The sequence below is a fragment of the Anguilla anguilla genome, chromosome 7 (genome assembly GCF_013347855.1).
Source record: "Anguilla anguilla isolate fAngAng1 chromosome 7, fAngAng1.pri, whole genome shotgun sequence".
In the NCBI taxonomy this organism is placed as follows: domain Eukaryota; kingdom Metazoa; phylum Chordata; class Actinopteri; order Anguilliformes; family Anguillidae; genus Anguilla; species Anguilla anguilla.
In genome coordinates this window covers 10,435,499-10,463,042 of record NC_049207.1, presented here as the reverse complement: position 1 = coordinate 10,463,042, position 27,544 = coordinate 10,435,499, and the positions used below count along the sequence as shown (strand labels likewise).

At 46.6% G+C, this 27,544-nt stretch overlaps 1 protein-coding gene across 1 annotated transcript in view; it reads right to left on the bottom strand.

Annotated features, from left to right (window-relative positions):
- The window catches only part of lamb1a (laminin, beta 1a), a 29,307-nt gene extending 3,041 nt beyond the window's left edge, over nucleotides 1-26,266 (bottom strand). The window contains exons 1-27 of the mRNA XM_035425796.1: nucleotides 26,083-26,266; nucleotides 25,256-25,428; nucleotides 23,209-23,347; nucleotides 21,918-21,991; nucleotides 21,230-21,418; nucleotides 20,786-20,849; nucleotides 19,945-20,147; nucleotides 18,195-18,315; nucleotides 17,503-17,691; nucleotides 16,469-16,645; nucleotides 16,149-16,261; nucleotides 15,743-15,822; nucleotides 15,370-15,505; nucleotides 15,113-15,271; nucleotides 14,890-15,017; nucleotides 14,673-14,793; nucleotides 14,187-14,388; nucleotides 11,689-11,832; nucleotides 10,615-10,846; nucleotides 9,801-9,964; nucleotides 8,968-9,192; nucleotides 8,347-8,564; nucleotides 7,436-7,532; nucleotides 1,976-2,345; nucleotides 1,285-1,469; nucleotides 775-1,016; nucleotides 315-521 (exon numbers count right to left, since the gene is read on the bottom strand). Of these exons, the coding sequence (XP_035281687.1) occupies nucleotides 315-521; nucleotides 775-1,016; nucleotides 1,285-1,469; nucleotides 1,976-2,345; nucleotides 7,436-7,532; nucleotides 8,347-8,564; nucleotides 8,968-9,192; nucleotides 9,801-9,964; nucleotides 10,615-10,846; nucleotides 11,689-11,832; nucleotides 14,187-14,388; nucleotides 14,673-14,793; nucleotides 14,890-15,017; nucleotides 15,113-15,271; nucleotides 15,370-15,505; nucleotides 15,743-15,822; nucleotides 16,149-16,261; nucleotides 16,469-16,645; nucleotides 17,503-17,691; nucleotides 18,195-18,315; nucleotides 19,945-20,147; nucleotides 20,786-20,849; nucleotides 21,230-21,418; nucleotides 21,918-21,991; nucleotides 23,209-23,347; nucleotides 25,256-25,428; nucleotides 26,083-26,110 (4,380 nt within the window). The 5' untranslated portion in view covers nucleotides 26,111-26,266. The remainder of the gene's footprint in view (nucleotides 1-314; nucleotides 522-774; nucleotides 1,017-1,284; nucleotides 1,470-1,975; nucleotides 2,346-7,435; nucleotides 7,533-8,346; nucleotides 8,565-8,967; nucleotides 9,193-9,800; nucleotides 9,965-10,614; nucleotides 10,847-11,688; nucleotides 11,833-14,186; nucleotides 14,389-14,672; nucleotides 14,794-14,889; nucleotides 15,018-15,112; nucleotides 15,272-15,369; nucleotides 15,506-15,742; nucleotides 15,823-16,148; nucleotides 16,262-16,468; nucleotides 16,646-17,502; nucleotides 17,692-18,194; nucleotides 18,316-19,944; nucleotides 20,148-20,785; nucleotides 20,850-21,229; nucleotides 21,419-21,917; nucleotides 21,992-23,208; nucleotides 23,348-25,255; nucleotides 25,429-26,082) is intronic.
- Between the last annotated feature and the right edge of the window lie 1,278 nt (nucleotides 26,267-27,544).

Below are 27,544 nucleotides of genomic sequence, written 5' to 3'. Positions count from 1 at the left end.
TACAGGTACAGAATTTAATTCCATAAAAACTACACATTCAAAATAGACCGAAATATCTCTCAGCCCAAACAACGGTCACAATCAAAAAAAGCTATGATATGCTCAGAGTAATTATAAATTATCCTGGTAATTAGTAATTCAAATAGGTCCACATACTGTCTTCAAAAATAATTTGCAGACTGGATCTTAATAGTGGGTCTTTTTCAGTAATTCGGTCCTGATCAGTAGATCTGATCTTTATATTTACAAAACATCTTCAAGAATGATGCCCACAGAGATGAGTGACTTGGTGTAAAGACTGCAACCATACTCACCATCTTAGAGAGTTTGTCCACTTCCTCCAGGGCATTGATGATCTCCTGGTCGAAGTCCTTGGCCTTCAGCCAGGCGTTGTGAGCGAGAGTGACCAGCCCATCGCACCCCTCGCCCCCACACTTCTTGGTCCCGTCCTCGTTGAGGCAGCTCAGACCCCCGCAGGGAGAGTCTGCACATGACTCCGACCCAGCCGGGCTTCCGCACGTCTGCAGGGGGACACGCATAGTTCCACATGTCACGGAACAACTGTGGGACCAACGACTTCAACCAAACTACAATATGATTTCAGGAAATCCTCACTGCCAATACACTGGCATTCTATTCAAGTTTAAAAATAAACAGACTTTCCTCAGCCTCCAAGAAACAATACGTTACAAGAACATTAAAGTCCATAATAAAATTCCACAAAATGTGGAAGAGTAGTAAAAAAATAAAACCTCAGAATTTTTCTTTTTTTACCTTGTCGCTGAGCTCTGATAGGTTGAGGGTTTCCAGCTGACCGGCTAGGTCGTCCAGTGTCTTGGCATGTTCCTCCTGTCTCGTGTCGAACGCTTTCTTGGTCTTGTTCATCCTGTCCTCCACGGTCTTGCGAAGGTTGGCGGACTGCTGGACCGTATTGTCACGGTCGCTAGTGGAGGCATTCACGCGCGCCTCAGCATCTATGGACTGCTGGAAGTATTTGTTGATGCTGTCGGTTGCTCCTGTAAACACAACGTGAACATCAATTACATTCCTACTATACTGCATTCATAGTGTACTTCAGACAAAAAGGAGCATTATTCTTTGGGGATGGTGCTAAAGACGCTATAGTGGATAGTAAAATTAGCCTCTTTTTGTTTCTAATGATTTCCACATCGTATCAACCTAGACACTCAAAGTTCACAATAAACATTATTTCAGAAACTAAACCGTCTCTCAAGTGTAATAATGCCTCTGATATCTCTGATATTTTAAGAGAATTTATCCTACCTCGAACGTCAGAATTCTTCACAAACTCCACCTGGTCCTGCAGCTCCTTAACCGTCCTGTCCAGTTTCTGGGCATCCTCGTTGAGCGAGTCCAGTTTGGTGTCTGTGCTGTTGTCATCCCCTGAGATCTGGCTCAGGGTGTCCTCTGTGATGTTCAGCTTGTTGGTCATTTCAGCCATCAGGTCACTGTTACAAACAGATGAGACATGAATGTAAGTTTCCATTGCTGGGGGATGATAAATAGAAGGGCATAGAACATTGATGCAATGAATGGGTGCTCAAGTGAACTGAGAACAGGACTCATAAATGCCATTTGATTTTTAAAGTCTAAAGTAAAGGGCTAATAACAAAAGGTAAAATGTCACATGGGGATTTTCAGAAAGCAGTGCAAACAATTAGAGAATATATTTTGTATTGTTGAGAAAGGGTCTGAAATGGTTTCTAGCACCGTGCATTTTGGATAGAACTAATGCAGCAGTAACCAAAGAAACCCTAGCTGAACTTAAATGCAACCAACCCCTGATGAGGCCAGTTGTGGCCAACCACTTCTTTCCCACAGTTATGATCAGCTAATGACATAAGCAAGGCTCGACCTTGTGACTATTGGGCCAAGCCAGCCCTAGCACTGAAACAGCTGCAAAATGGGGTCAGTTAGTATGCTACCAGAGCTCAGAGCCGCGAGGTGAACGTACCTGGCCTGTACCAGCAGGTCCTGGATCTCGGAGAGAGGCTGGGCGGCCGGGTTCTGGGCCAGGATGGCTCTGATGGAGTTGGCGCTCTGCTCCATGTTGCTGACGGTCTGCTGGTAGGGCCCGGTGATGCCGCTGGCCTTGAGGGAGTCCACCTTCTCCACCAGCCGCTGCGTCTTGTTGGCGATGTCGCTGATGACCAGGTCCCAGTCGGCGAAGCACTGGTGGCAGCGCACGCAGTCGGGGAACTCGCCCGAGTAGCCCCGCGCGCAGGAGTCGCACCGGGGCCCGGACACGCCCTCTGCGCACACGCAGTGGCCTGTGGTCTTGTTGCACTGCTCCTCGGCGATGCCCCGGGAGTCGCAGTCGCACGCTGAAAGGTAGCGAGAGAACCGTGTCACACAGTAAGCCTGCGTGAGTGCTGAGAGTGCCACTTCCACTTTGCAGTTTTATTAAGAATGCGTCATTACTGATGTTTTGGAGTTTGACATAAAGGCAGCCAACAGTAACTCACTTCACTGATTAAGTTTCAGAATTTATTTATTTAGTTATTTATTTAAACTTTATTTTACCAGGTTAGTCTCATTGAGATTTAAAATCTCTTTGATATTTGAATATTCTAAAAAGAAAAAAAAAGGAAGAAAGCCACTGGATCAAACAGGACACTCACTCTGCAAGTGCAGACAGACTAACAGACAGACTTGAAGCTCTGCTCAGATCTTATATGTACCTGCAGTGTTAAATGAGCTCATTTAAGAGCAGAATAAAACAAGCGTATTCACTGCAGGGGTCTTATTAAAACCAACAGTATTTCACAGAGGGAAAGGTACTCACAGCAATACTGTGAAACAACAGACAAAGGCCAGCATTTCTTACAAGCCCAACCTTGAACCACATCATGAACGACCGTTATGTTCAGTTCCCAGCGAAATTGATGGAAATTCCAGAAACAAGGTCCTAAATCTTTTCCATTAAAGAAAGACAAATAACTTGTACAGCTGGGTCAGTGAGGAAAATTCTCCGGCTCTAGAATACTAATGTTAGGGAAAAGGTTTTTTGGAAGGTGTCCCTCGTGTGCTGGCCTCTGATTTTGTTCTCGTTGTGAAGGCGGAGTCATGTTGTTCGGTTTAATCCCGCTAACCCAGCCCCCGCAGGGAAGTAACGGCAGACGGGACTCGGGTTTTATGCAGCGTTGCAGCTGGCTTCACGGAGCGCGCTCAGACGGCGCCGTCGCACGGAAGCCTCACCCGGCCGAGGCCCACGGCCCTGCCGGTGGTAACGAGGTGCAGACGGCAGGCCCCTGGCTTTCAGCCACCCCAGGGGCGACAGGCAAGCCGAATTAGTGGGCGGGCAGAGGCAGTCTCTCTTCAAAGCCCTGGAGGGCGGGGGGGGGGGGGGGGGCTGGGTGGGGGCCGTTTGGAGGGTGTGCGGAACAAATGGGCTGTGGCTAACATGTGGCATAGACTCCTCAAACCCCCCCCCCACACACACACACACACAGCACCCGTACCCCCAGGCCAACACATTCCTGCCTCCCTCCCCCGGTTTAAACTTACACAGACATACACCCACTAACAGCATGAAGATGTAGTCACCAGAGCAACATGTCACTTCAGGAATTCCACGAAAACAAAAGGAAAACAAAAGTGGCCAGAATAAGCCATAGGGACAATGTACAGATCTTCAGGCATCCATCTTAACAAGGCACCCAAAGAGTGTCTATGAAAACAAATGGACTGCATGTGATTGAATGGTTTAGTGCTTTCCCGCTGTTCCGACATGGATGGTCAGTGGAGTGAGCTGGAGATGGTGCTCTCCATCTGAATGGCTGGCTGTTCACACACCACCCCCCTCATCCCCAACAAAACATTAAAGAGCTTCTGGTTGCCATGCAACTCATTTTAGTGCTTACAACAGCCAGGTGTGTGGGTGTCAATATTTACTTTCGGTTTATTCGTTACCCCTCTCCCCCCTTCCCCCCAAAAACCATTTACAGCACAGCTGAAACACAGCAGGTGACCACTACTGAGTAAACCTCACCAAGGAAAGGAGACCTCATGCAGATGTGAGAACTTTACCACCTAGTGAATTCTTTCAAACCTTACCTTGATCCTTACCTCTCAGATTCAACACATTTTACAACTGACTAGAATAGACGAGAAAAGCTTTTCAAAACCAGCAACAAAGAGTGGCAGTAAAAAAAGGAACACAAATTCTCTACTCAGTCAGTCTGTTTGAATGACTACACAGCAACAACTGGTGGAATTTGCTTTCGATACACCATAGAACACCAACTCGGTTTCTAACTATAGACTGACGCAATCACATGACATTCATCAAACGGCACATATTTCGCATAACAAATTAAACAGCATGGCACGAACAAAGACACATGGCACACATCAGGGAGTACTAATTGGACATGATAAATTAAGACGGATTAGCAGCAAAAAGCATGAGTTCACGAATTTTAGGTCAGCATCATTTAATATAATTAACGTCCATATGGCAGTAGGAAAAAGGTATTTTAAGGCGAGATGGTTGGGCAGACAGTGGTCTATAGCGCCTCCCAGAGTACAGTACCCAGCAATGGGAGTGAGTTACAGTACTACTCTGAGATGGGTCTGAAATGACGTGAAGCCGTATTTCAACAAGAAAATTAATTTCACGGGACTTGCTGTGGGAGATGGCCTTCGACAGGCTGAATCTGCAGCACGTTAAAGTGTGATAAGATTATCGCAATGAGGCATGCAGAGGAAAATTCTCTGAATTTCTCTGGAGAGCCCCCAACGGACTCCCATCGTAGTGGTGGGGGCTGGGTATCCTCCGACCCCCCCAGAATCCAAGGGCCTCCTGTCACAACAAGCCTTAACTCAGCATCAACGTACTCCCCCCCCCCAAATCCAGCTCCCTCTCCGTTTCATGTCAAAGGTCAATGTTGATCTAGGATCAGTGCTCGGGGGGATATAATTTCCTGCGGAACAGGGACTGCATATCCCCCATCATCCAGTGTGAAGCTAACATAAAGCAAACAGTTCAATCCTGACACAGCTCCCAAAACCAGGTTCTCATGCCACAGCTCATTTAAGATGGCTGCCATTTTTGTACGGTTCCATAACAGAACCACATAGCAAAATGAAGACTTTACAGCGGGCCCACATTTTGGCCCACACCAACTAATGGATTGATTTCAACCTTAAGAAGCTAGGTGATCTACAAAAATCGATCAAAGATGGGCAAGCTAACTTCTATTCTGAAGCTTCTTTTCCTTTATGGTTACATGTATTGCAGCTTATGCCATGAGGCACTGCATATTGGGCCTGTTATGTGTACTTAAAACAGTTCAAGACCTGAAGATATTCAAACAGAATTTTTGTATTTAAAAAAAGCACTAATTCAAAACAGAGCAACTTCCACGGTCAAGTCATTGTTTTAAGACCAGGATGTAAAAAGTGATTTTAAAAGTCAAATCTCAACGGTGAAAAACTCACCCGATTAAGGGTAAGCAAACACTGAGAGATGAAAGGGTAATTCTATCCTGGAGAGACAACAGCTGCCTTCCTGTTCCATTCCGCTTCTCTAAACAACAGTCAACACATCAGTCAGCGGGGACCTTCTTCTTCTGTGAGAAGAAGCGCTGGAAAAATGTGGCCCCCGCCATGATTCAGTCAACATATCCCTTGGAAAAAACACTATGTGGGACCTAGACCAAGAGAAAACAGGGCCTTCTACTGTGAAATATTTAACATGAGAGAGAGTGATGCAGGATGCTCCTGGGACAGCTGGCTGAAAAAGATTTGTTTTCTTAAACTTGGTTTCACATCAGCAGGACGGGTATGCCCAAGAAAAATCTAATAATACATGGCGGTCAGTCATCTTCTCGCAGGAAGTGGCCCTTTCCAGTTTCTCGAGAGCATTTTTATAAATGCAAGGCAGTGAATACCTCACAATGGACAAAATGTGTATTTATGGTCAAATTACAAAAAAAGGGCCTTAATGACACAGTGCAAAATCTGCACAATATCTAACCTAGCCAATTTACAATATCTATGTAATTATATAATATATAATATAGTCTGTAACTAACACACACACACACACACACACAGATACTGTATGCTCAGTAATATTACAAAAGAATACTTGAAATTCAGCAGAGCTGGAACTCCATGCATGTACAGTATCCATTGACCTTTCCTCGGGAGCAGTAGGGGCCTCCGTAATTATGGGGAGGAACAAAGGAGCCCTTTCTGTCAGCTGACGTGCACTGTGCGGGTCAGTCCCGCGGAACGCCCCGTCCGAACACAGGGGCGCATTGTCGCGCGCGGAGGGGGGCGGGCGCATTGTGAGGCTCGGACAGATCTGCCGCGCGTTCGCAGCGGAAGCGGCGGGGAGAGCGGGTGCGAGCGCACATCTGGTCTCAATCCGCCGTCATGCACCGGGCCTGGGCGGGGGGGTGCCCCACTCCGCAGCCGAACTGCCCGCGTTCCCAGAGGAACCTGTTTAGCTTGGGAACGAGACACGGTAATCTTTCCAGGGCCTCACTGTAAGCAGCAGGCACCGCGGAACACATTCATTACGCGCTCGCATACTCTGTGTTTAAAACCGTAACAACAACACACTTGGAAGCGCGTCTCCGCGGGATTATACATCTTCGAGCACTCAACTTACCCCATAACTTCTAGGAAAGAGTCACATTATGAAAGCTCTGCTATTCGTATAAAACTATAAAACATAAGTTAACTTCAAGGCATCACGTCTGTTTATTCAATCTAAGTGTAGTGGCTGTTTCCTTAATATTGAGCAACTGAGATCCCATAATTCCTTAAATTGCAACACCGTGATTTCATTAGATGCAGAAAAGAACAAGATTTGACGTGAAACATATGTTTTTGCTGCCTGTGTCCTTCACACATAGTTGAGCACAAAATGGCATGAGGTCACAATGCAGGAATGCGAGCCATTGTCTTAGGGGGACTGCCATCCCTGTTTACTTTGCGGGACCAGTCTTTCAGCTCCAGTCTTTCACCTAAAGCAACAGAATGCGGTTTAAAGCTGCACTGCAGTCCGGACGCTAACAGCGAACTGGGCCGATGACAGACGGGTGTGACACAGAGTTCAGCTTTTGTTTGCTTCCCCCTCACTGCGGCAATGCCACCCACACAGAGCTCTGTGCTGTGACATCACAGGACATAACCAGAACACTCCAACAGCGGAGGGACACTTCCATCAAATATTAAATGAGGCCAGTGAGCAGTTTGCCAAATCCGTGCATAGTTTGAAAGTACTCAGTAACACGCCTGATATGGATCCAGAAGGAAAAGATAAAACCAGCACATCCTTATTTATGTCTGCCTGGATCCAGCTGCACAGTGAAATAGACCATAGAAATTGATAATATGCCAGATATGTGAAAATGGCTTCTGCCAAGCAAAAAAATAATAAAATAACAAAGAAGCTCACCTTTGCATTTCACCTCGGGGTCGCCCCAGAACAACGCTCTGCATTCCCGACATGTCCTGCCCCCAAATCCTGGTCTGCAGGAGCACTGTCCCGTTAGCTGTAAAACACAGAACACAACGATTTATAGCAGAATTTAACACGACGTGGTATCAACCATAACACGCTGCTGTCTTATCGCACACACCTACACACACTGATGCGGTCCGAAGGAACACACTATTTCAACACACAGGACGCACTGCCGTCTAATCACAGAAAACACACTGCCGCACTGTCACACAGCACACTGCGTTTATCACAAAATACACACTGCTGCATCATCACGCACAAAGTGTGTGTTCCCATCTCCACAGTGTCTGGGGGGAATTTAGGAAATGTGCAGTGCAAGAATTCTCAGGAGCACAATCTAATCTTTGCAAAACCCCAAAGAGGGGAAGTAGATAAAATCTAAACTAACAGGGCAGACTGAGTACTGTATGGAAAGACGCTGAATCAGCCTTGTCTGCCAAGAATTTGCACGGACTGTCTGAAAGCTTTTCCTTCCAAATCAATCTTAATTTTTAAAATATACATACAGAATATATATTCCACAGTGAAGCATTTTCACACTGAATTTCTTCCCCTTCAAGTTGAACTGTTGAACCTGTACATGCAGAATGACACCATGTGTGTCCCATTCAGTATGTGGTTCCTCCTTCCAGTGATAATGTGATGGGGATACAGTGCCAGGGGCTACAGACCTGCTCGGAGCCATGACCTGGGCCAGTATTCACGGTGCATCTCAACAGCTGTGCTGACCTAGGATTAGCCTAGCCTGTTAGCTCATAATGGATAGGGTCGGCATGTGTGGACAGGGGCAACCCCCTGTTCCTGATCAGTGCTGAATCGGGACGGGGGGAGCTGGGGCTTGCCTCGTTGCAGGACGTCCCGAAGGAGTGGGTGCGGTCGCAGTCGCAGGCCTGGCAGCCGGTCCCGCTGGCCAGGTTCCAGGTGTCGGGGGCGCAGCGGTCGCAGTTCTGCCCCGCCACGTTGGGGAGACACTGGCACTGCCCGCTGCCCAGGTCGCAGTGGCACTCGCCCACTGAAGGGCAGGTGGCGTTCGCTGTTCCCAGGTGGTTGCACACACACTCTGGAGGAAAGCACAGCAGCCGCTTACGTTCAGTTCAGACAATTCATAAAACTCAATACACACACACACACACACAAAAATAAAGACGGTGTTTGCTTATATATGCAATAATTATTCAAATTATTTGCTTTCCAGCCCCCACTTAGCCAAAATAACAATGTCTATGTCACGCTGGTTTATGCACTGAACCAAAAAACTGAACAAAAGTTTTTAATGGTACACAAAACCCCAAAAAACAGCCACATTATTAAAAGCCACCAAACTTACAAACAAGCATTTTTTAGTAGAGGCAGACAAGGTAGTTGCACTGAACATTCGATTAAGCAATCTGACCTCAGTCTAGTCAAATGGCTGAGCCAAGCCCTTATTAAGTGCTATTGGCAGGACGGGTTAAGTGACTCACTTCTGCAGCTCTGGGTGAGCGCATCGCCATAGTAACCCAGCTTGCAGCGGCGGCAGCCCTCGCCCTCGGTGTGGTACAGGCATTTGAGGCAGACGCCCGTGCGGGCGTCACATGACCCTGGGTCCAGCATGTCGATGTTGTTGTTGCACTGGCACGGCTGGCACTGCCCGCCTGCCGCGTGGGGGTTTCCATAGTAACCGGGCGCACACTCGTCACACCTGGCACCTGTAGAGAGAGAGGAGAGAGAAGGAGAGCAAGAGATAATTGTTTTAGTCTGGAAGACACCAGTTCAGCAGTTTAGCTCTTTGTTGACTGTGGGTTCATGTTACTGTCTTGCTATGCTTTTAAGCACTTTGAGTTGAAGACAAAAATGGCGGAACTGAGTTACTGACTGAAAAAAGAACAGAACAAGAGAGATTGAAAGAGATTTTGAGAGAGAAACAGACTGTCTGGTAGATGTCAGATAATACTGAGATGTCAATATCGATGTACCTGTACCTGTGTTTTTCTTTAAAAATAAATGACTGGGTATCTTGGCATACTAATTCCCTGTATACTTAGGTTCTCAGAGGGGAAACAGGTCACTTTGAAAATCCAATGTACGTACATGCCATACTATTATACAACACTACACTGTATAATAGCATATTTTACTCTGAAATTAACCAGTGTGGACCTGTATAACCGGTTGTCTACTTTGAGTTAGAAAAGCAGTAAAAAAAATTTTTTTAAAAACCACACATTACTTTAAAAGGATATCACCAACAGGTAAATGACTGCAATAGCTCAAAGCCTGTAATATACAGTATGTTATGTAAGAAGGTGATTGCTACCTTTGTGTCCCTGGCTGCAGACACAGAACACCTGGTAAGACTCGGAACTCTGGTAGCACTCCCCGGCAAATTGGCGGCCGCTCCCCGGCCCATCCGGACAGAGACAGGGGCGGCAGTGGTCTCCGGAACCGAGGACTGGGTCTCCATAGTAACCACCCAAACACCTGCAGGCGAAAGGGGAGCAGGATCATTTGGGGTGAGAAACATTCTGAGCCGTCGCTGGTGCACCACTCACGTCTGCGGAGGGTGTACAGCTAGTGTTCAGCCCAACAATGTTCAGCATTCACTACTCAACATACTGAACAGCAGGGACACCCGCTTTACTCTACTTAAAGGGAAATGTGCTTGGCCTTAAAATAAAATTTATTTGGTAGATTTCTGGGGCTTGCGATAACATTTTTTAGTGAAAGGGCATACAACTGAACTATAAAGTTCAGAAATTTTTGTCAATAAATTTATTACCATGGGACAGAACATTAAAGATTAAACATGCTATACAACACTAAACACCTGAAACATGTTGAAACTAACACAGATGCAACATAAAACAATGTTAAGAGGGGACCCGGTATATTCCCGTTTTTTTTGTTCAACATACCATCTTACAAACCCTGTAATTCTACATTCTCCATATAAAAACAAGCCCTACAGGAAGAAGTGTTCAGATGGATGCACCAGGCAGAAACAGCACCTCAAAGGCATTCACCCAGTCCATTCATATCTAAGAGCTCGGTATCTCCAGATGAACACTTCCCCAGGGTATGGGTTCTGATGAGCGGTGTCGAAAAGGGAAGGGGGGGGGGGGGGTGCGCACCTCTCGCAGTTGTGCCCGGCGGTGTGGTCCCTGCAGCCCAGGCACTCCCCGGTCTGGGGGTGGCAGTGGTCCGTGTGGCCGTTGCAGGTGCAGGGCCGGCAGTTGGGGAAGCCCCAGTGCCCGGGGAGGCAGCGGTCGCACTGGCGCCCGTAGGTGCCCGGGAGGCACTCGCACTGGCCCGTGGCCTGCTGGCAGAAGGCGTTGGCCGAGCCCTGGGGGTTGCACTCGCACTCTGCGGTTTTCGGGGGGAGAGGGGAGAGCATCGAAGGGTGCGTTTTAAACTCCTGTTTCACATGCGCTATGCGCTAACACGCACAGGTGGCGCTAGCTCAGCCATTCACGAGAAAGCAAGCCAGTAATGCACACAGTCTCATTTTCACACTGCCGTTATAGCCTTACATGACTCCAGACTCTTTCATTGAGTGCGCTACTAAAACGGACTCGATTCAGTAGATACCCAGCGCCCAGCTACTGTAATAAAGAATAAGCATTGTATACGCTGCCCTGGCTAAGTCTGTGACTGCCACAGCATAGACAGCCAAGCTAATATGCAGAAACAGTGACAGAGTGCTAAGGGACTAAGCCCAAGATCTCTGCTGGCTTGGTGCATTTCAGCACATAAGTACTTAATTTAAGACATTAATTGGCAAAAGAGCCAAAGGTCTAAATTGGCTGCACTGAAAGGAAACCACAAGAACCTACAGACACCACTGTTCCCCAGGACTGGAGTTTGAGATGCCTGAGATAAACTTAACAGTATCTGAGGATACAGTATACACTGGCTGAAAGAGGTAAAGAGACAAAGACAGACAATGAATAAGGGCTGAATAAGTTCATGTCTAGCCGTAGAGGTTTCTAGACCACAGTAGATTAATTTTCCAGTTGAATCCTGTTTATTTTCACAATAAACAAATGTATATATATATGGGAAATGTATAGTTCATACAGGCACTGGACTAAACAATGGAAAGGTGGTTGTGGTTCTAGCCTTGCAAAACAACTCGCCACAGTGGTATCTCAGCATCTGAGCTCGACGGTGTTGAGCCCAAAATGAGGAAATGTTTCCAAACTCACGTCGGCAGCCGCTGGGCCCAAACAGGAAGGTGGCGGGGGCGCACGTGTCACAGTTCCTGCCCACCACGTTGGGGCGACACTGGCACTGACCGCCGTTCGGGTCGCACACGGTGCTGAGAGAGCCCTGCGGGTTGCACTGGCATTCTAGGGCGGGGCGAGAGAAAGGGGAGGAAAAGGGGGAGGGGGGGGGGGACACGAGCACGACATCAATCAACACATTCCAGTATTAACAAAGGCACCCTAGTCTGGGAGTTCCATCACATAATCATGAACCATCGATTAAGACAGTACTATCCCTGTGACTCCCTGTGTCCACAGTGACTCTCACAAAAGGCATTTTTCATCTGGGTGTTTCTGAGTTACCTTGATGTCTCCTTAGCAAGTGCCTTATTTCATGACGCTGACAAGCTAACAAAAGACCCCATGTCTGCATACCCTACAGGAGGGTGGGGTCTACAGCATTCCACTGTGAGCAGATCTCGGGTCTGAGATCGCTGTGGTCTTTTAAGCAATCGGGTGTGAACTCCCAGAGGCCAGGAAAACTCATTTTCCCTGAGACCAAAATGAGACCATCAGACTGCACTCTGAGTCATAAGAGAGCGCAATTCTCAGGTTTTACTCTTGAGAAATATATAACTCAATTTTGGCTCCATATGAGATAGTTCTATACAGTTCATTACAGCTTACTAGATCTTCTGTGCATAATATTGGGCTTTTCCTGGGAAGAAAATCTCAAATATTGGCAATACATCATTGTTAGGGACTCTATACAAGACAAGGATTCCATTTGTGCATTTCTCATTTGTCTCATGGGAATCTCACTTTTGTTTTTTGTATTACTCCTATTCAAATTTTATGAGAATCAGTTTAAGCAGACAATTCCTGTATAATCCATTAGTGAGAACTCCAGAAATTTCCTGACAATAAAATATAGCGCTGAGAAATACAATTTCATCGGGGCTGTGGGTGCAGAGATCATTAACACACGGTTGATTATGGGGGTGTTCAAGCACATAATGTGAGCTGGTCTTGGATCTGGTGAGGTAAGGGGTTTTGCAGATGACAGGGTTTTCAGCACAATGATGTGAGCTGGTCTCAGGTCTGTGGAGGTAACAGTGCTCTCAGGTCTGCAGATGATGGGGTTTTTGAACACACTGTTGGGGGCTGGTCTCAGGACTGTTAGGTCTCCCCCAGGTGCTTCCTGAGCTGCGTGTCTGAGCATGCTTTTGGCAGAAGATCAAATGCCTCTGGCTTTCCCTTTATCCTTATCGTAAATAACAAAGTCTGCAACTTCTGAGGTTCTTCCCAAACCACACAGGCAGTAACAGAAGTTATGACATTACAGGAGAGAACACCCTCATCTTCGCAAGCTGACCTCAAACTCTCCCAAAAAATACATTCCATAATTGCGGGAGACAAGATAATGGCCCATAGATCATAGGAAATCAACAAAGGAGCCTTTTAGCTTTCTTTGAAAGGCCTGCAGGTCTGAAATGACCAAATGCACCCACGACATCAAGTCACCCAGCACCCTAATGGAATACTGAAACCAAAGATCACTTTCAGCACAATTCTATTTCAGCTGACAAAATAAATACAGGCTACAGTGTGACTAATAGATGAGGTACGGACACGCTCTGATCCATGCTGTTTGCACTGAAGAGTTACACTACGGATGGGGAAAATATCTGCCACACAGACACAGACACACAGACACACACACACACAGACACACAGACACACAGACACACAGACACAGACACACACACACACACGTGCACACACACACACACACACACTATAAACAAGTCTAGTACCCTGCACCATGTGCAGACATGCAAAAGAGAGGAGCCCGGAGATGAGTGATGTGTATGAGATCCAGGGAGGAGGGGATTTCTGATTGACAGGCAGGGCACTGTGGCTACAGTAATGATAGATGTGATAATATTAAGCCTCCAATTATGACTGCTACATCCAGGTATGTCAATTGTCATGATTTGTAGTTTGGACCCAGCAATAAATGTTCACAGACTAACATTTTTATCTCTTTAGCACCTTACCAGTGAGTTGTGACCTTAAACAAGTCATAAGCTTTTATATTATTTTTTTAATGCAATAATTCTTTGTTAAATTCAGCAGTGACCTTGTGATGGAATAGACTTGCAATACAATGCTTGAATTCATTACTCACAATTTAAGCTAAGCAGAACTGCAGTCACATTAAATGGGGGCTTCAAAAAGAGTGTCATACAACTAAAATGTAGTGAAAGCACAAAAATTATTTGACTGACGTGTCGTGAGGAGATGGTAGTCACGTGACTGTCGTGACTCCAGAGATAAAAGGTCATCGAGATATTACTATTGGTCACTTAACTGGAATGTTGTGAGGTAACGCCATCAGTCATGTGCCAAATTCCCATGAAGCAGCACATGGTGGTCATGTGACCAACATGCTTTAGTGGTGTAAAAAGAATGGCTCTGAAACGCAGGTTCCTTACCCATAGCTCCCTGGTGCAGGAGCGCGGACACGCTGAAGATGAAGTTCTTGCAAATGTCAGTCATGGGCGTCTTCACCACGCTCTGGCTGTTCTCCAGACAGCGGTAGCGCTGGAACGTGTCCCAGGCGCTGTTGGTCACCAGGTTACCACCCTCAGACCCGGTGAAGATGTCAAGGGTCTTACAGTGAGGCATGAGCACGATCTGGAAGAGAAGGACAACTCTCGACATGAAGGACCGATCACTTCCAATGCCAATTAAGTGCCCCACCAGCAACCACAGAGCCACCCCACAAGCATGCCACAATATCACCCTATGAATATTGGGATATCACAGCTATACATACATACAGAACAGAACATTTCTTATTTGATTCTTAAAGAAGACCCTGCTGCATTAAGACCCGTCCGACGCTTGTAAACCTAGCGTGCACAATCAGAAGTCACAAGTGGTTTTGAAGAAAAGCGGTACCACGTCTTAAAACTCACAGAGTCAATTAAAGTGTAGGGGGACTGGACGTCACTCAGGGCAGAGTACAGAGGCAGGCTCAGCCGAATGGTGTAGTTCATCCCCTTCTCAAAACACACGGGTCTCGGCAGAACGATGTACCTGAAAAAACAGAATGGACGAGATTAGTGCTAAAGCTTCAGACACCTACATTGGCAGGACAAAAGAAGGAGAAACTGGACAAACAGGTGAGTTTACCTTGAGCCAGGATGGAGGGACACCATCTGGTTATCATCCTCTGGCATGGTGTTGGCGCAGCGGCTATCAGTGGTGATCACGCTGGGTCTTATAACAGTAATCATGACCTCCTCCCACTGGTCAGGTAACTAGACACACAAATAATTCATCATGAAGGAAACTATGGTAGCCTCATACTTCCTCTCAATAAATGATTAACCTATAACAGAGCATCTATAGTCACCTGAGGCTCATAGCGAATCAGGATGTCATACTCCATGGACTGCGGGATGTTGTCGATGTTGAACTCCAGGTAGGCGCCCTCAGGAACGTTCACAAATCCAACTCCAGTCCAGGTTGGGGTGCGGTCCTGAGGGTACGGTCTCTGGACCACAGTCACTCCCTGAAAAGAGACCGTTTACACGGTGAGGTTAGAAGGCACATGCAAAAGAGTACATTTCCAGGGCTCGACAAAGGTCACCTGACGGGGAGTTAACTCACGGGCCCAAACTTTGCGTCCTCTGCCTCGTAGGTGTAGTGGTCCAGGGCGATGAAGTAGAAGCCGGACTCCACCTGGCCGCACTGTCGGCCGAACATGTGCTCTCGACACCGGCACTGTCCGGTCTCTGCGGAACAGCTGGGGAGAACACAGAGGAACCGTCAGAGACTCGCCAAATCCAGCCCTTCCCCCTCAGGGCAAATCCTGCTGTGTGATTTAGCCAGACATCACTTCAGTATGCCAGTCTACCGGCCTCATATCACTCCAGTTATTCAGACGTTGACTGTACTTGACATAATCTTTTGAGTACAATAGTAAAAGGTCACAGGAACAGGCAGAAGTAAGCATGCCCAATGAGCTGAACTTTGACCTTACTCATTATTGATGGCTCCACCTTGGTCGCAGTCACATGATCGGCAGCCATCCATGTCATTGCTGAGACCCCAGTGTTGCGGCTGTGGAAAAGCAGCTACTCGTTAATAGCACTTCATTAATGACCCCACTGGGAGAAGCGGGGGGCTTGACGTCTTTCATGGTGGTTGTGTCACGCTTGGATTAAGTCTACTGAGGTAAAACCCCAACCAACAACCATTTTCCTCAAATACCAGTGGGGTTTTTACAACCTACATAACAAAGGCTTTCTGCAATCAACAATGTAGTTATTTCCCTCTGGTAAAGAGAAAAGAACTTTATAATTCTGCCTTTTAAAAGGTATTATTTGTGCAATGAATTTAACTGCATGAGAAGTAAGTGAGCGCATGGACATGAGGAGGTCACCCACCAAACACTGGTCGCAGTTCCTGCCGGTAACCAGACGCTTGCAATAACAGCTTCCTGTAACCGTGTCACAGGGACTTCCTCCTGGAACGGTACCCAGAGGGTTGCATGTGCATGCTGGGGGGGGGATGAAGAGGGGGAAAAAAAACAGGAAATTACTGTTACTGTTTCTGGACGATCCATTAATTGTACAAGACACACATCTGCCTTTGGAAAAACATCACAGGAAACAGGAAGAGGAGCGCTCATCAGAAGAGCGACTCCTGGACCTCCTGGCGGCGGAGAGGGAGAGAGCGAGGGCAGAGAGGGAGAGGGCAGACTCACGCTGGCAGCCCAGGGGGTCCTCGCTCATGCCGTAGTAGCCCTGCTTGCACTGGTCGCAGCGCTCTCCCTCCACGTTGGGCTTGCAGCGGCACTGGCCGGCGATCAGCCCGGCGGACACGTCCGTCATCCGGTCGCACATGCCGCCGTTCAGCGAGCCCACGGGGTCGCAGTTGCAGGCTGCGGGGAGAGGAAGGGGAAGTCAGGGAGGAAAAACAAGGGCTGTCCTCGGGGCCCGCGAACCCGTGTTGACACAGAGGGCAGAGATGGGGAAAACGCACTTAGCTGAGCTAATGAGATAGGCGAGCCAGAAAGCTTTAATGGTAACGGTCATCCTGAACCTGTTTTTTTTTTTTTTACTGTTTTACATAAGGATTCAGATTACATCAGGGAACACCCATCAGCATTGCATTCCTTTTTACCATTTACCACACTGTGTCTAAACGTAGCATTGTGGTACATTTGTGTACCAAGCATTAAATGATTTTATCTGCAACAAACAGATAAGATTAATGTAAGCATTTTTGATTATAAGAATGACTCGAGGTTAATTTTTTGCTTTAACTGAAATAATTTCACATGAACTGGTAAATGGGATTACAATCACATAAAAAGCAATCAAGTCTAAATGAATCAACTATGAACAGATTAGCCTTGTGTAAACAGGTTCAAGGTGGCAATCAGATAAAGGCAAGGCCGGCCTCCTCTAACTGTACATCACCGCAGAGAGGTGTCATTGGCAACCCGCAAACAGCAACGTGAGATAAAGGTCTTCACAAAGCAGACGGCCGGCAGAGCTCAGCGGACATCCAGACCAAACTTTCGCACACAAAGAGGATGAAACCCTAGAAGGGGACGCGTGGTGGGGGAGAAGACGACCGCTCTTTTTCTGACAGATAAAACTTGAAAGGCCAGGTGGCTCTCTGAACCTCAGAGAGACGATCAAAGGGGAGATGAGGGATTGGGACGGGGGCGAGGACGGGGGCGGAGGCAGGGGGGTTGGCGGGGGGGGGGGGGGGGGGGGGGGGGGTACGTACGCTCGCAGATGTAGGGGTCGCGGATGTCCCTCTCGGGGTGCTGGAAGTAGAAGGGCTTGCACTGCTCGCAGTTGTGCCCCACGGTGTTGTGCTGGCAGTCCTCGCACACTCCGCCGCTCACGCTCCCCGAGGCCGCGTACACGGCCATGTCGAAGTGGCACGCGCCCGAGTGCTGGTTGCAGTTACACTCTGCGGCAGAGATGGACACGCCCCCCATGAGCCCGGCATCACAGCCGAAAACACTACACACAGTACGCAGCGTCCGATTATACAGCACACAGGCACTGAAGACAGAAGAGGCATCCACATATTTTACCAGGGATGGTTACAAACTACAGAGTCACTATCCAAGGCACAGCTGCACACGTTACAAAGTATAAGCAATATGCCACACAGGGCATGGGATTCATACAATACAAGGAGTTATACATCACACAGGAGACAATAACTCACTATTTATCTGGAAATAGCAACTCACTACAGAAGAGGTATTCAGACTACACTTGGTGATAATCACATGAATCAACAAAATCAATACAGTTTTTGCACAAGTTGAAAATAGTCACTATCAAGATGTAATTAGTAGAAATACCTTCAAAGAAACCATAGTTTTCTTACACTGCATTCATGTTAGCAGAATGCGTTTTCGGAGTAAGAATGAGACCAGGTAAAATATAATAACAAAAACATACTTTTGCACGCGTTGGTGTTGCGTCCCTCCGCGGGCCTCCAGGGTAAATCATGATAGAAATCCTGACACTTCTCACAGTTCAGCCCCATGGTGTTGTGGTTGCACATGCAGTGGCCATGAACCTAAGAATCCACAAACAGGGTCAAACAGGGACACATGCATATTTCTTGGCGATTTGAACACCAGCATTTAAGACATTTAGAGCACAGAGCTAAACTCAGCTAGCTAGCAGACTCGATTCATAATATTGCTCGTAAGCTGAGTAATGTCTGTAGTACATACAAGCCCACAGCACGGGTGACCTCAGCTATAACTCCACTGTGTGTACAGATCTAAATCATACCCAAATGCACACGCGTATACAAAGTAGGCCCTGCTCAGATGAGCCCAACATCTGGCAGATGTAAACAACTGTAAGTGCAGTCCTGGAGAAAATGTGATTTTAAAACCCCACTACGTTTCCAGTGCTGAAATCGCCGCATGCTCGCAATAAACTGCCAGTGCAGAAAGCCCAGGCTATGGCGTCGACTCAGGACTAAAACAGAGCTCCATCACAGGCCCGGGAGAAATGCTTTCCAGCGCTTTTCAGGACACCGCCGCACACACACTGCCAAGCCTGGATTCAGCATTCACTGGCCGTGGACACACAGCCCTTCACAGCAAAACGTGAAGAAACGAAACCGCTACAGCAAAAGAAAAAGGAAAAACCTCTCCCAAGATTTTTCGTCAGGCGGTTCGAAAAAGGTTTTGAAGAAAAGAAGAGGGGGGAAAAACTCTGGGAGTGTTTACACTGCAGGCGAACTTTCGTCTGGTCTTCATTAAGCTCGTGGACGAATGCCAGCCAGTCTGACAGCCATGGCCACAGCTGAGAGATTACCATCATGTAAGTGCTGTGCGGTGCAGGGGACAGGCAAACCCAGAGCAATCGCACTCTGACTGGACAGACAGGGATGCACCATATAAATATTTGTTCTTGTTTCATGGAGAAAAGCAATACCGAAATAAAAACTTGCACAAAAACAGATTTTCTTACGCAAAACTGCAAACAAGAATGGTGGAGACTAAACAGGAATTCCTGTGGTTCCTGTCCTCTTTCACCCACACACGTGCATGCCAACACACGTGCATGCCAACTCAGTCTCTCACACACACACTTTGGTTGGAAAAACACACAGACTTGGTATACAAAAACATGGATAAATTCAGATTAAAGACATCTTGCCCAAATGAAATCAAATTGGTTACACAACCCAACAAACTCCAAATCTACTTGCTGAAGATAACATACACACTGTTGTCTGTAAGAAGTCTACTGAACTTTATCTGTACAGTTTGAGATTGGTTGGTGGGTCAAAGTTTGTTTGGATTTCATCTGACCTCTATTGAAAAGCACTATCAGAAGCAAGAAGCACACATGAACAGTATTATGTCTCATTCACAATCTGACACCTGTGGTCTCTCTCACTGGTAAGCAGACACTGTTCATCATGGTAAACCAGAAACCAGACCCTACTGGGTCAATTTGGATTCTGTCTGCCAATGAGACAGACCCACTGTTTAGGATTCCAGTAGAAGTATGTGGAGTAAACAGCACTGGCTGCATATATGGCTACTTTTCCAAATGTAGGTTGTAAATGGCTAATTAGGACTACTATTCGTACTTTATGGCAGTAAAACGGTACAATTACCCACGTAACTAACGCTCGGAAAGTACACATCCTGCATCCTGGCGAGTGCTGGGCGGGACTCACCATGCCCTCCGCCGCGACCACACTGCTGTCCACAGGGGCACATTCGGAGGCGTGGCCGTAGCAGAAGCAGTTCCCGCGCACCACCATGTCGTACACGGCGTAGTAGTACTTCTCCTTGATCTCCATGCGCGAGTCCAGCAGGTTGTCCCCCAGCGTGTGCAGCCTGGTGAACTTCACGCGCAGGTTGGTGATCTTCAGCAGGTCTGGGGGGGGGGGGGGGGGGGGGGGGGAAGGTTGTGAATGGCAGGGTTGGGGAAGTTTACTACATTCAGCCTTTCCTCAGACCCTTCACTGTCACATGAACTCCGCACCCCCCCCACCCCCCACCCACACGCAGGCGCACGTACACACACACACACACACACAACCCTTTTGTATAAATGCAGGTTTAGAATTCATTGGGCGCTGGCTTTTACTTGCCTTAAATTCAAGAGCAGATAGTAGAATAAGCTGAGGTTCGAACAGAACAGGCACAAGATTCTGTGCAGAAGCCAGTTTTGGGATGCGCTAACAGGCTGACTGCCTCATACACACCTACAGTGTACTTCAAGCAGAAATGTATGCTGCGCACCCTATGACCCAAGTATACATTCACAGCATACTTATGATGCTTTCTTTCCACCACCGGCGAGAAACGGCCCACAAACTATCTGCGCATCGCTGAACTGTGACCTCACCGGCGGTGACAGACACTCCCACGTGAGAAATTCCATCCAAGACACCGGGAAACAGGAGGATGATTTCTCAAGACCACCAGCCTAGTATATACCGTGCAGCTTCCCGAGTTGGTGCTTGGCCGCCATGCAGACCAGTGACCTCATATTCCAAACAAACTACTTACTCTGGATTCGGGGGCTGTAGGGATCTTCAATTCTGAAGGCTGGATCCAGAACACGGAATATGACCTGAATGGATCAAATGAAGGGGACTGTGTTGAGAGGCAAATGAGCATGAGATCTAAACATTAACAATACTCCTTCTGTTCCAACCTCCCCGGTACTCAATGCATCATTATATGACATACATTGCTCAGTGGACGCCCTTACCTGGGGTTACTTGTGTATACTGGTCACTGTTACAAATTACGCAGCCTAACTACCTAACCTTTAAATTATAACATTATAAAACTGGATACTTACAGATGCTATTCAGATAAAATGCAAACGCAGTGCTAAAGGACACAACAATAGTGTACCATGTAGGATCTGAACCTACAACCTATCCTATCCCCCAACCACCACGCCACACTGCTGAATACAGGAAGCACACAGATGAGAGCCAGTACCTCCCCCTCTGTTGAGGGCTCGATGTCCGAATAGCGGGAGTCACAGATGACATCGTCTACTTTCTTCATTGGCCCATGGGAGACTCTGGGGAAGGACGACTCGCAGTCGTAGGCAAAGTAGCGGTACACCTGCCAGGTCTTCCCGAAGTCAGCTGACCTCTCAATCACCATGGCAGCAGGACGGAATGTCTGACAAAAGACAGTCACAACTTAGCACCTTTGTGTGCTCCGAACAGTAGACAATGCTCACTAGCCTGCACATTAAAACTGCAGAAAAATTCTATCATTTATTATGTTCAGCAGACAACTTCATCCAGGATAACCTGTGTGGTTTAAATTTTACATATTCCCCTTACAGAGTAAATAAGTGGATAATGACTGAAGCAATTCAAGTCAAGTACCTTGCTTAAAGGTACAAAAACAGTACCTCACCAGGAATTTGAACACAAATACTTCTGCTAATCATTTTACTTTCCCAACCAACAGGCTACACTGATGCCCATTGAGAAAGCGCTGAACAGACTTTCACCGCAGGACCCCCAGACGCTAGAACAACACTCGGCATTCCTTTGTCTCAGACACAGCTGGGGGTACACGGATTACACAGGGGTGCTAACTAATCCTGACTCCCGCAAGCCCAGAATCCCCACCCCCCACCACTCAGCTTCTGACCCTTTGCCATGGTTACCTTGAAGGTCATGATGAGGTGGGTGAAGTGGAACTCCGCCTCCAGGTTGAGCTGGATGGTCACATTCTCCAAACCTGCAGGGAGTTGGGGGGAGGGGGGGGGGGGGGGGGGCGTGGAGGAAACAGATCCATCTGTGTGAGCACAGCTCCATGGCCAAGAAAAACATGATCTGCGACCATTAGCTCCACGGGACTCTTATCATCATCGTGTTCTTCCCGCAGAACAGAAAACGAGGGCTTTAACTCTTTGAGACCAGCTGGTTCTCCCTGCGGCTACAATTCAACACCGGCGCTTTGTCTCAATGAAGTCTGTATCTATCACGGTCACACAAACCACTCTGTTCCAGCAAAGCTCCATTCCAAACAGGAAGAGCATTCAAACACACTGCTGCCAAACAGATGTTCGCGGAAACCTCTAGAACTCACAGCGGGAGGAGCCTTGCCATAACATGGCAATGGGAAATCTGGCATTCGCTTGTTTTACCTAAATAAAAGGCCTTATTTCGGCTCACAATAACCATTGAGGGGCTGGAATGTTGACAGCCAAGATTATGAGCCCCTGTTAAGCCGCAAGAAAATATATTATCAACAAAACGACTGGGTTACGTGACATAAGGAGGCCATGCTGTAACTTACTTTGTTGTAGTTCCCCCACACATTTTGTAGTAAATCGATCTTAGCACGGTCATTTCTGAGAAATGGTTCAGCTGGGAGACAGCTGATGGGACTCCCAGAGCAGCCCACCTCCTAAATCCTGGATCTTTGCGAATTGTGGCCTCATCCCACCGGATTCCCAGGACCATCTGTGGCCCTGGCAGCCCGTTGCTGAATGAGTCACTTCTTTCCTTCTCCCAGAAAATTGTTCCCACCATCTCTCCTCCTTCAGCCTTGCACTCCTTTTTCATCAAAGCGCCACATTCCCTCCACTGCTCTCATTTCAGATGGTTTACAACCAAAATGGCTGCCCAACCATAGCTATGGTTTCCGTCTTCCCCCACCTTTCTTCCCATCTTCTCAAATTTTCGGCTTTTAATTCTAATAACACGGTGGCTGTGGGGCCAGGGCACAGCTGGTCTTTTGAGAGCCGCTTGGATAATGATTACCTTCTAATTTCAAAGTGGATTTTCTTAATTGGTTAGCCATTACTGCCTGCTTTGAACTGCTCCTCACTTGACACTAATAGCCTGATTAAAGGGACAGTTAAGGCATTTAAGGAGAGAGTCACCTTTAATTCAACCCGGAGTCAAAAAGTGCACTTTACTGGGTCTCGTTTCTTTCTCATGAGAACTCACCATTTTCCGACTGCCACCACGTTTTGAGGCGGTTGGGGGCGAATGTTGTCACCACATTCTCAATGCTGTGACTGGTGGTGTGGTTCATCTTCTCATCATAGACCTGCTTGGAGTCGCAAACAAAGCACTTCTTTTCTTCCTGCAGGAAAGAGCGGTTGGGGGACGGGAGGGGAGGGGGGGAGTCGCAGCACAGAGAATTTACATGTTAGCTGAATTCCAAGGATTACATTCAATTACCTTAAATGTCATTACTGGGGTGACTCTTGTAGGCTTCGCAATGCTCAATTATCTAACCCCAGAAAAACTCTTTCATCACAATGCGTGTGACTCTCAACACTGTAATTAATGATTGAGTAAAAACGAGGCCTTCCCCACCCTGAAATGAACGACCCTCTCCTCTCTACGGCAACTGCGGATTCGGAACTGGAGAGGAACAAAGGGTCGTCTGTGCCCCAGATGTTCCACCCACTTCACAGAGCTCTCCTCTGGGTGCTTGCAATCAGGGTCATTGTGAGATTTCCACTGCTTCTCTTGAAGCGATTAGGCTACCATGAGAAGGACTTCTTCCCCTGAACTGGGAGCCCCCTTTATACATGGCATATTCCTTTAACAGAACAGCTTTCTACTGTCCTCTGTGGTCAATTTACATGCCCTGCTGGGCAATGTGACTGCCCTGAATGTGTGTCAAATACAACCCCCCCCCCCCCCCCCCCCCCCCCACACACACACACACCATGGGGCTGAGGTTCTTCAACCAGCGCAACATCATCTTTGTCACTCATTGGTGTTGGATAAGCCTTGAATGCAGCACTCAGCTATTTAAGACACTGATAAAATCACCAGGCTCTCCTGACATCTGCACAGGTGGGGGGGTGGGGGGCTTTCTATGTCCAGCTGCTATCTGTGCAGTATAAAATTCTGCCAATAGTTTTATGCTGAAATATTTTGCTTTGGTATTCATTGGTAGATTTCTGAATCAAACCACCGAAGGTCCAGTCCTACAGGCCTGAACTGCAACCCTGGGTTGCATTATGGGTAATTTACAGCATACGACATATGGATACTTGAAAATCTAAAAGGTATTCATGTCTCAAATCTCAAAACACTTGATTGTTTGAGGATGCATTTTGTAATGAAATTCTAAGCTAGCAAATTGCACAGACATTCTAAAAGTCTTGAAATTAAGTAGTTTCACTCTCCCCTGGAGCTCAGGGAAATCTAGAAATTTCTCTGAACTAACCAGGAAGTGGTCTAGACAGTCCAGAGGGATAAGTGTATTTCGATGCAGTTTTCATCTCCCCCACACTCACAAAGGCTACAGAAGGCGTATAACACCCCTTTAACTGAACGCGCACACTAAATAACAAAAATTAAACAAACATATCTGAAAAGAAGCTGTTGTTTAGAAACGGAACCCCAAGGGCTTTTGGAAGCCATCCCAACATCAAATTTCCTCCTCCAAAAGACAAGACGACGATTGTAAACCCTACAGTAGTTATTATTATGAACCAGAGTACCATTCACCCACAGGATGTGAATTCTGATAGAGCATTCGTTAACTGAGAGGAAAACTTTGTTTGTTAAAAACGAGATCAGCAACAAAGTTATACAGCAAAACACTCTTGTTCTGTTTTCTTTTTAACTTTTTCGGAGGACGTTCCCCTTGTGTAGGCTACTTTGTTCACGAGGTCCCGGTATGGCTCACTTAATGAGTCCTGTCTTCCGCCACTCACTTCACACTACTGACTAGCTTACCCTCCCCGAAGCTTTTTCCGTTACCCACTTCTCACAGATTGCCTGCGGGTGGACATTCTTGTAATATCCTTTTCAAGTAGGCCTACCCATTGTTCTTATTCGTTTGTGTTCTGTTACTGCACATGACGCTGATGTACCCTTAACTATATTACATTCTCAAGTAGGCTGCACCTTCCAATGCATACGCAGATCATTGAGGAAGGGGGTTAAAGATTACCACATCCTTCGTGTTTCTTCCATTTAAAATAACGGGCGTAACGCTGCGTCTAACATATTCGGCTCGGGTCTTTACCTGTAAGTGGCTGACTATGCAAAAAGGCTCAGGTTGCAACAGTCCACAGGTGGAGCTGGCGGAGAGCTGGTGAGCTCTACCGATCAACAGGTCACCAGTGGCTGGGTAGCAGCTTCCTTCCGTGCAAACGTCGCTGAACTCCGGTACCTGAGCGAGGGCGCAAACCCCCACAGCTGCACAGCGGAAAATAGATAAAATGGTTTACATATATGTCATGATCGTTGATAGAGAATGTTGTTTGTGAATTAGCAGGGAAGCTTTGTTTATACCAAAATACAAACAGATATTTTTCTCCTAAATACAAGTATTTCTCGCCAACAAAAATGGTTTACTATAACACACATTCTGAAAGTACGAACAATTTTCTCTCAGCACGTTTACTTTGATTTTACTGAGAAACGCCTGCAGACTATCCAACAGTTCAACCAGTCTTGAGCGAGAACGCGTTAAACCGGGTCAAATATCCAATGAAGAAACCGATAGAAATTGTTCGCCCGCAACTCCGCTCAGGCTTGACAAAATTTGAAAACTTGACAACCAAGACATTTAGCAACGATGCTGTTTTAGCTTGCATGAATATTACAAAATACTATTCCAAACAAATCCAAGACCTTCAAGAGTGTAACACATTTTAAACATACAACTATGCGATTATTGTTACTTTTCCTAGTATGCTAGACCAGTGACAAAGTTGTTTACACAGATGCTACAAATAACATCCTGCATGGCACAAAACGAGAATTCAAAATACAATTCAAAGGAAGCCCTGCAAAAACAAATGAAAAAATGCTCAGAAATATTGAACACATGGCGATTTTAAAACTTACATAAAAACGCTGCAATTTGAAACAACATTTTTGAAGTTTAAACCATTGGTGTCCTTCGGTTTGCTCGCTAGCCTCACACCCCCGGCTGTGCGTGGGAGATTAATTCCGTGCGTATGAGGTCGTGGTGAGCCCCAAAGCCAACTCCGCATCCCACGAGTTTCCACCCCTCTTCTACCACGGCCAGATTCTCTCGATTTTCTCCCCACCCAAAGGCATGCGCACAATGAGATTCCCTCCCCTGAAACGTTACCTTGCCTCTAACTGCGAGGTTGTGTCCAGTCAAGCAGTAAATTCGGTTTTATTCACTTTTTTATTCGCTTTGCATGACATATCTTTTTTTGAATAATCAACATTATTACAACTGGCACGCAATTTTTACACAATGTGTTTGGTACTGTGATCTGTTAATTTATGGAAGAATAATGCCATCGGGACAAACATGTGCTACAGTGCACGTTTTTGCAGATGGTATCAAAACGAAGATGCCCAACTTGCTTCAAGCTAGTTAAATAAAAGAGGACTAAATAGGTGCTCAACAGCCAGGGCAGTCACACTATAGAGAAGGACTCCTTTTCCGGACAACTTCACGGGACTTGCCCGAAATAAGGAACGCACTGAGCTCGGAGCAGATTTATTGCAATGTAAAAAGTAACAATTATAGCGTCTATTTCTCTTACTGTGAAGGCAAGTATAAGTTTTAAAGTTGCACACATTCTAAGATGCATTAGTAATAACCAATGTAGCTTTGAAAGCCCAACCCCCCGCCTTACACCTCTCATCTTGAACAAAGAAATTCCACCAGACAAAGACAAAACCTACGGTGGCTCAGGGCATAAAACAAAGGGTTAATCCAAACAGACACATACCTCTAATCTTTTATAATTACATTTTGTGTTGAGTGACTTAAATTGCATACATAATTTGCTTAGCAAACAACATTATCTGTTGCCACAAATGTTTGGTACGGTATTCACTTACACAGATATATTTATTAGAGCAATGCAGTACCTCTGGTGCAGGTTTGTGTTTAATATGTAAAAATGCACTAAGGACAGAACAGCAGTGTCTCAACTGGGAATGAAACCTGCAAATCCAAATCCGTGTTGCTGTTACGGTATTGATAATTATTATTATTGCTATTATACATTTTCTTAACACAACTTAGTTACACAAGCAGTAAGTAGCAGCCTTGTGGAACAAAGTGAAAAATCAATGCCTGGACATGTGGCCACATGCCGTTGAAAATGCCATCTTTTTGATGAGGTGTAACACCAAGATTCAGACTTCCAATTGGTCATTATTAAAGAGCCTATAGTGCCCATAGTCAATAAGAGGTCCAATAGTGTCCCGGAAAAAATAATAATCTGGCAATCTAATTATTCCCCAGTTTATGGACCAAGTAAACTCCTACATCTCAACTACAGTTAATGTCAGGTGAGCATTCTGACATGGAACGTACCGG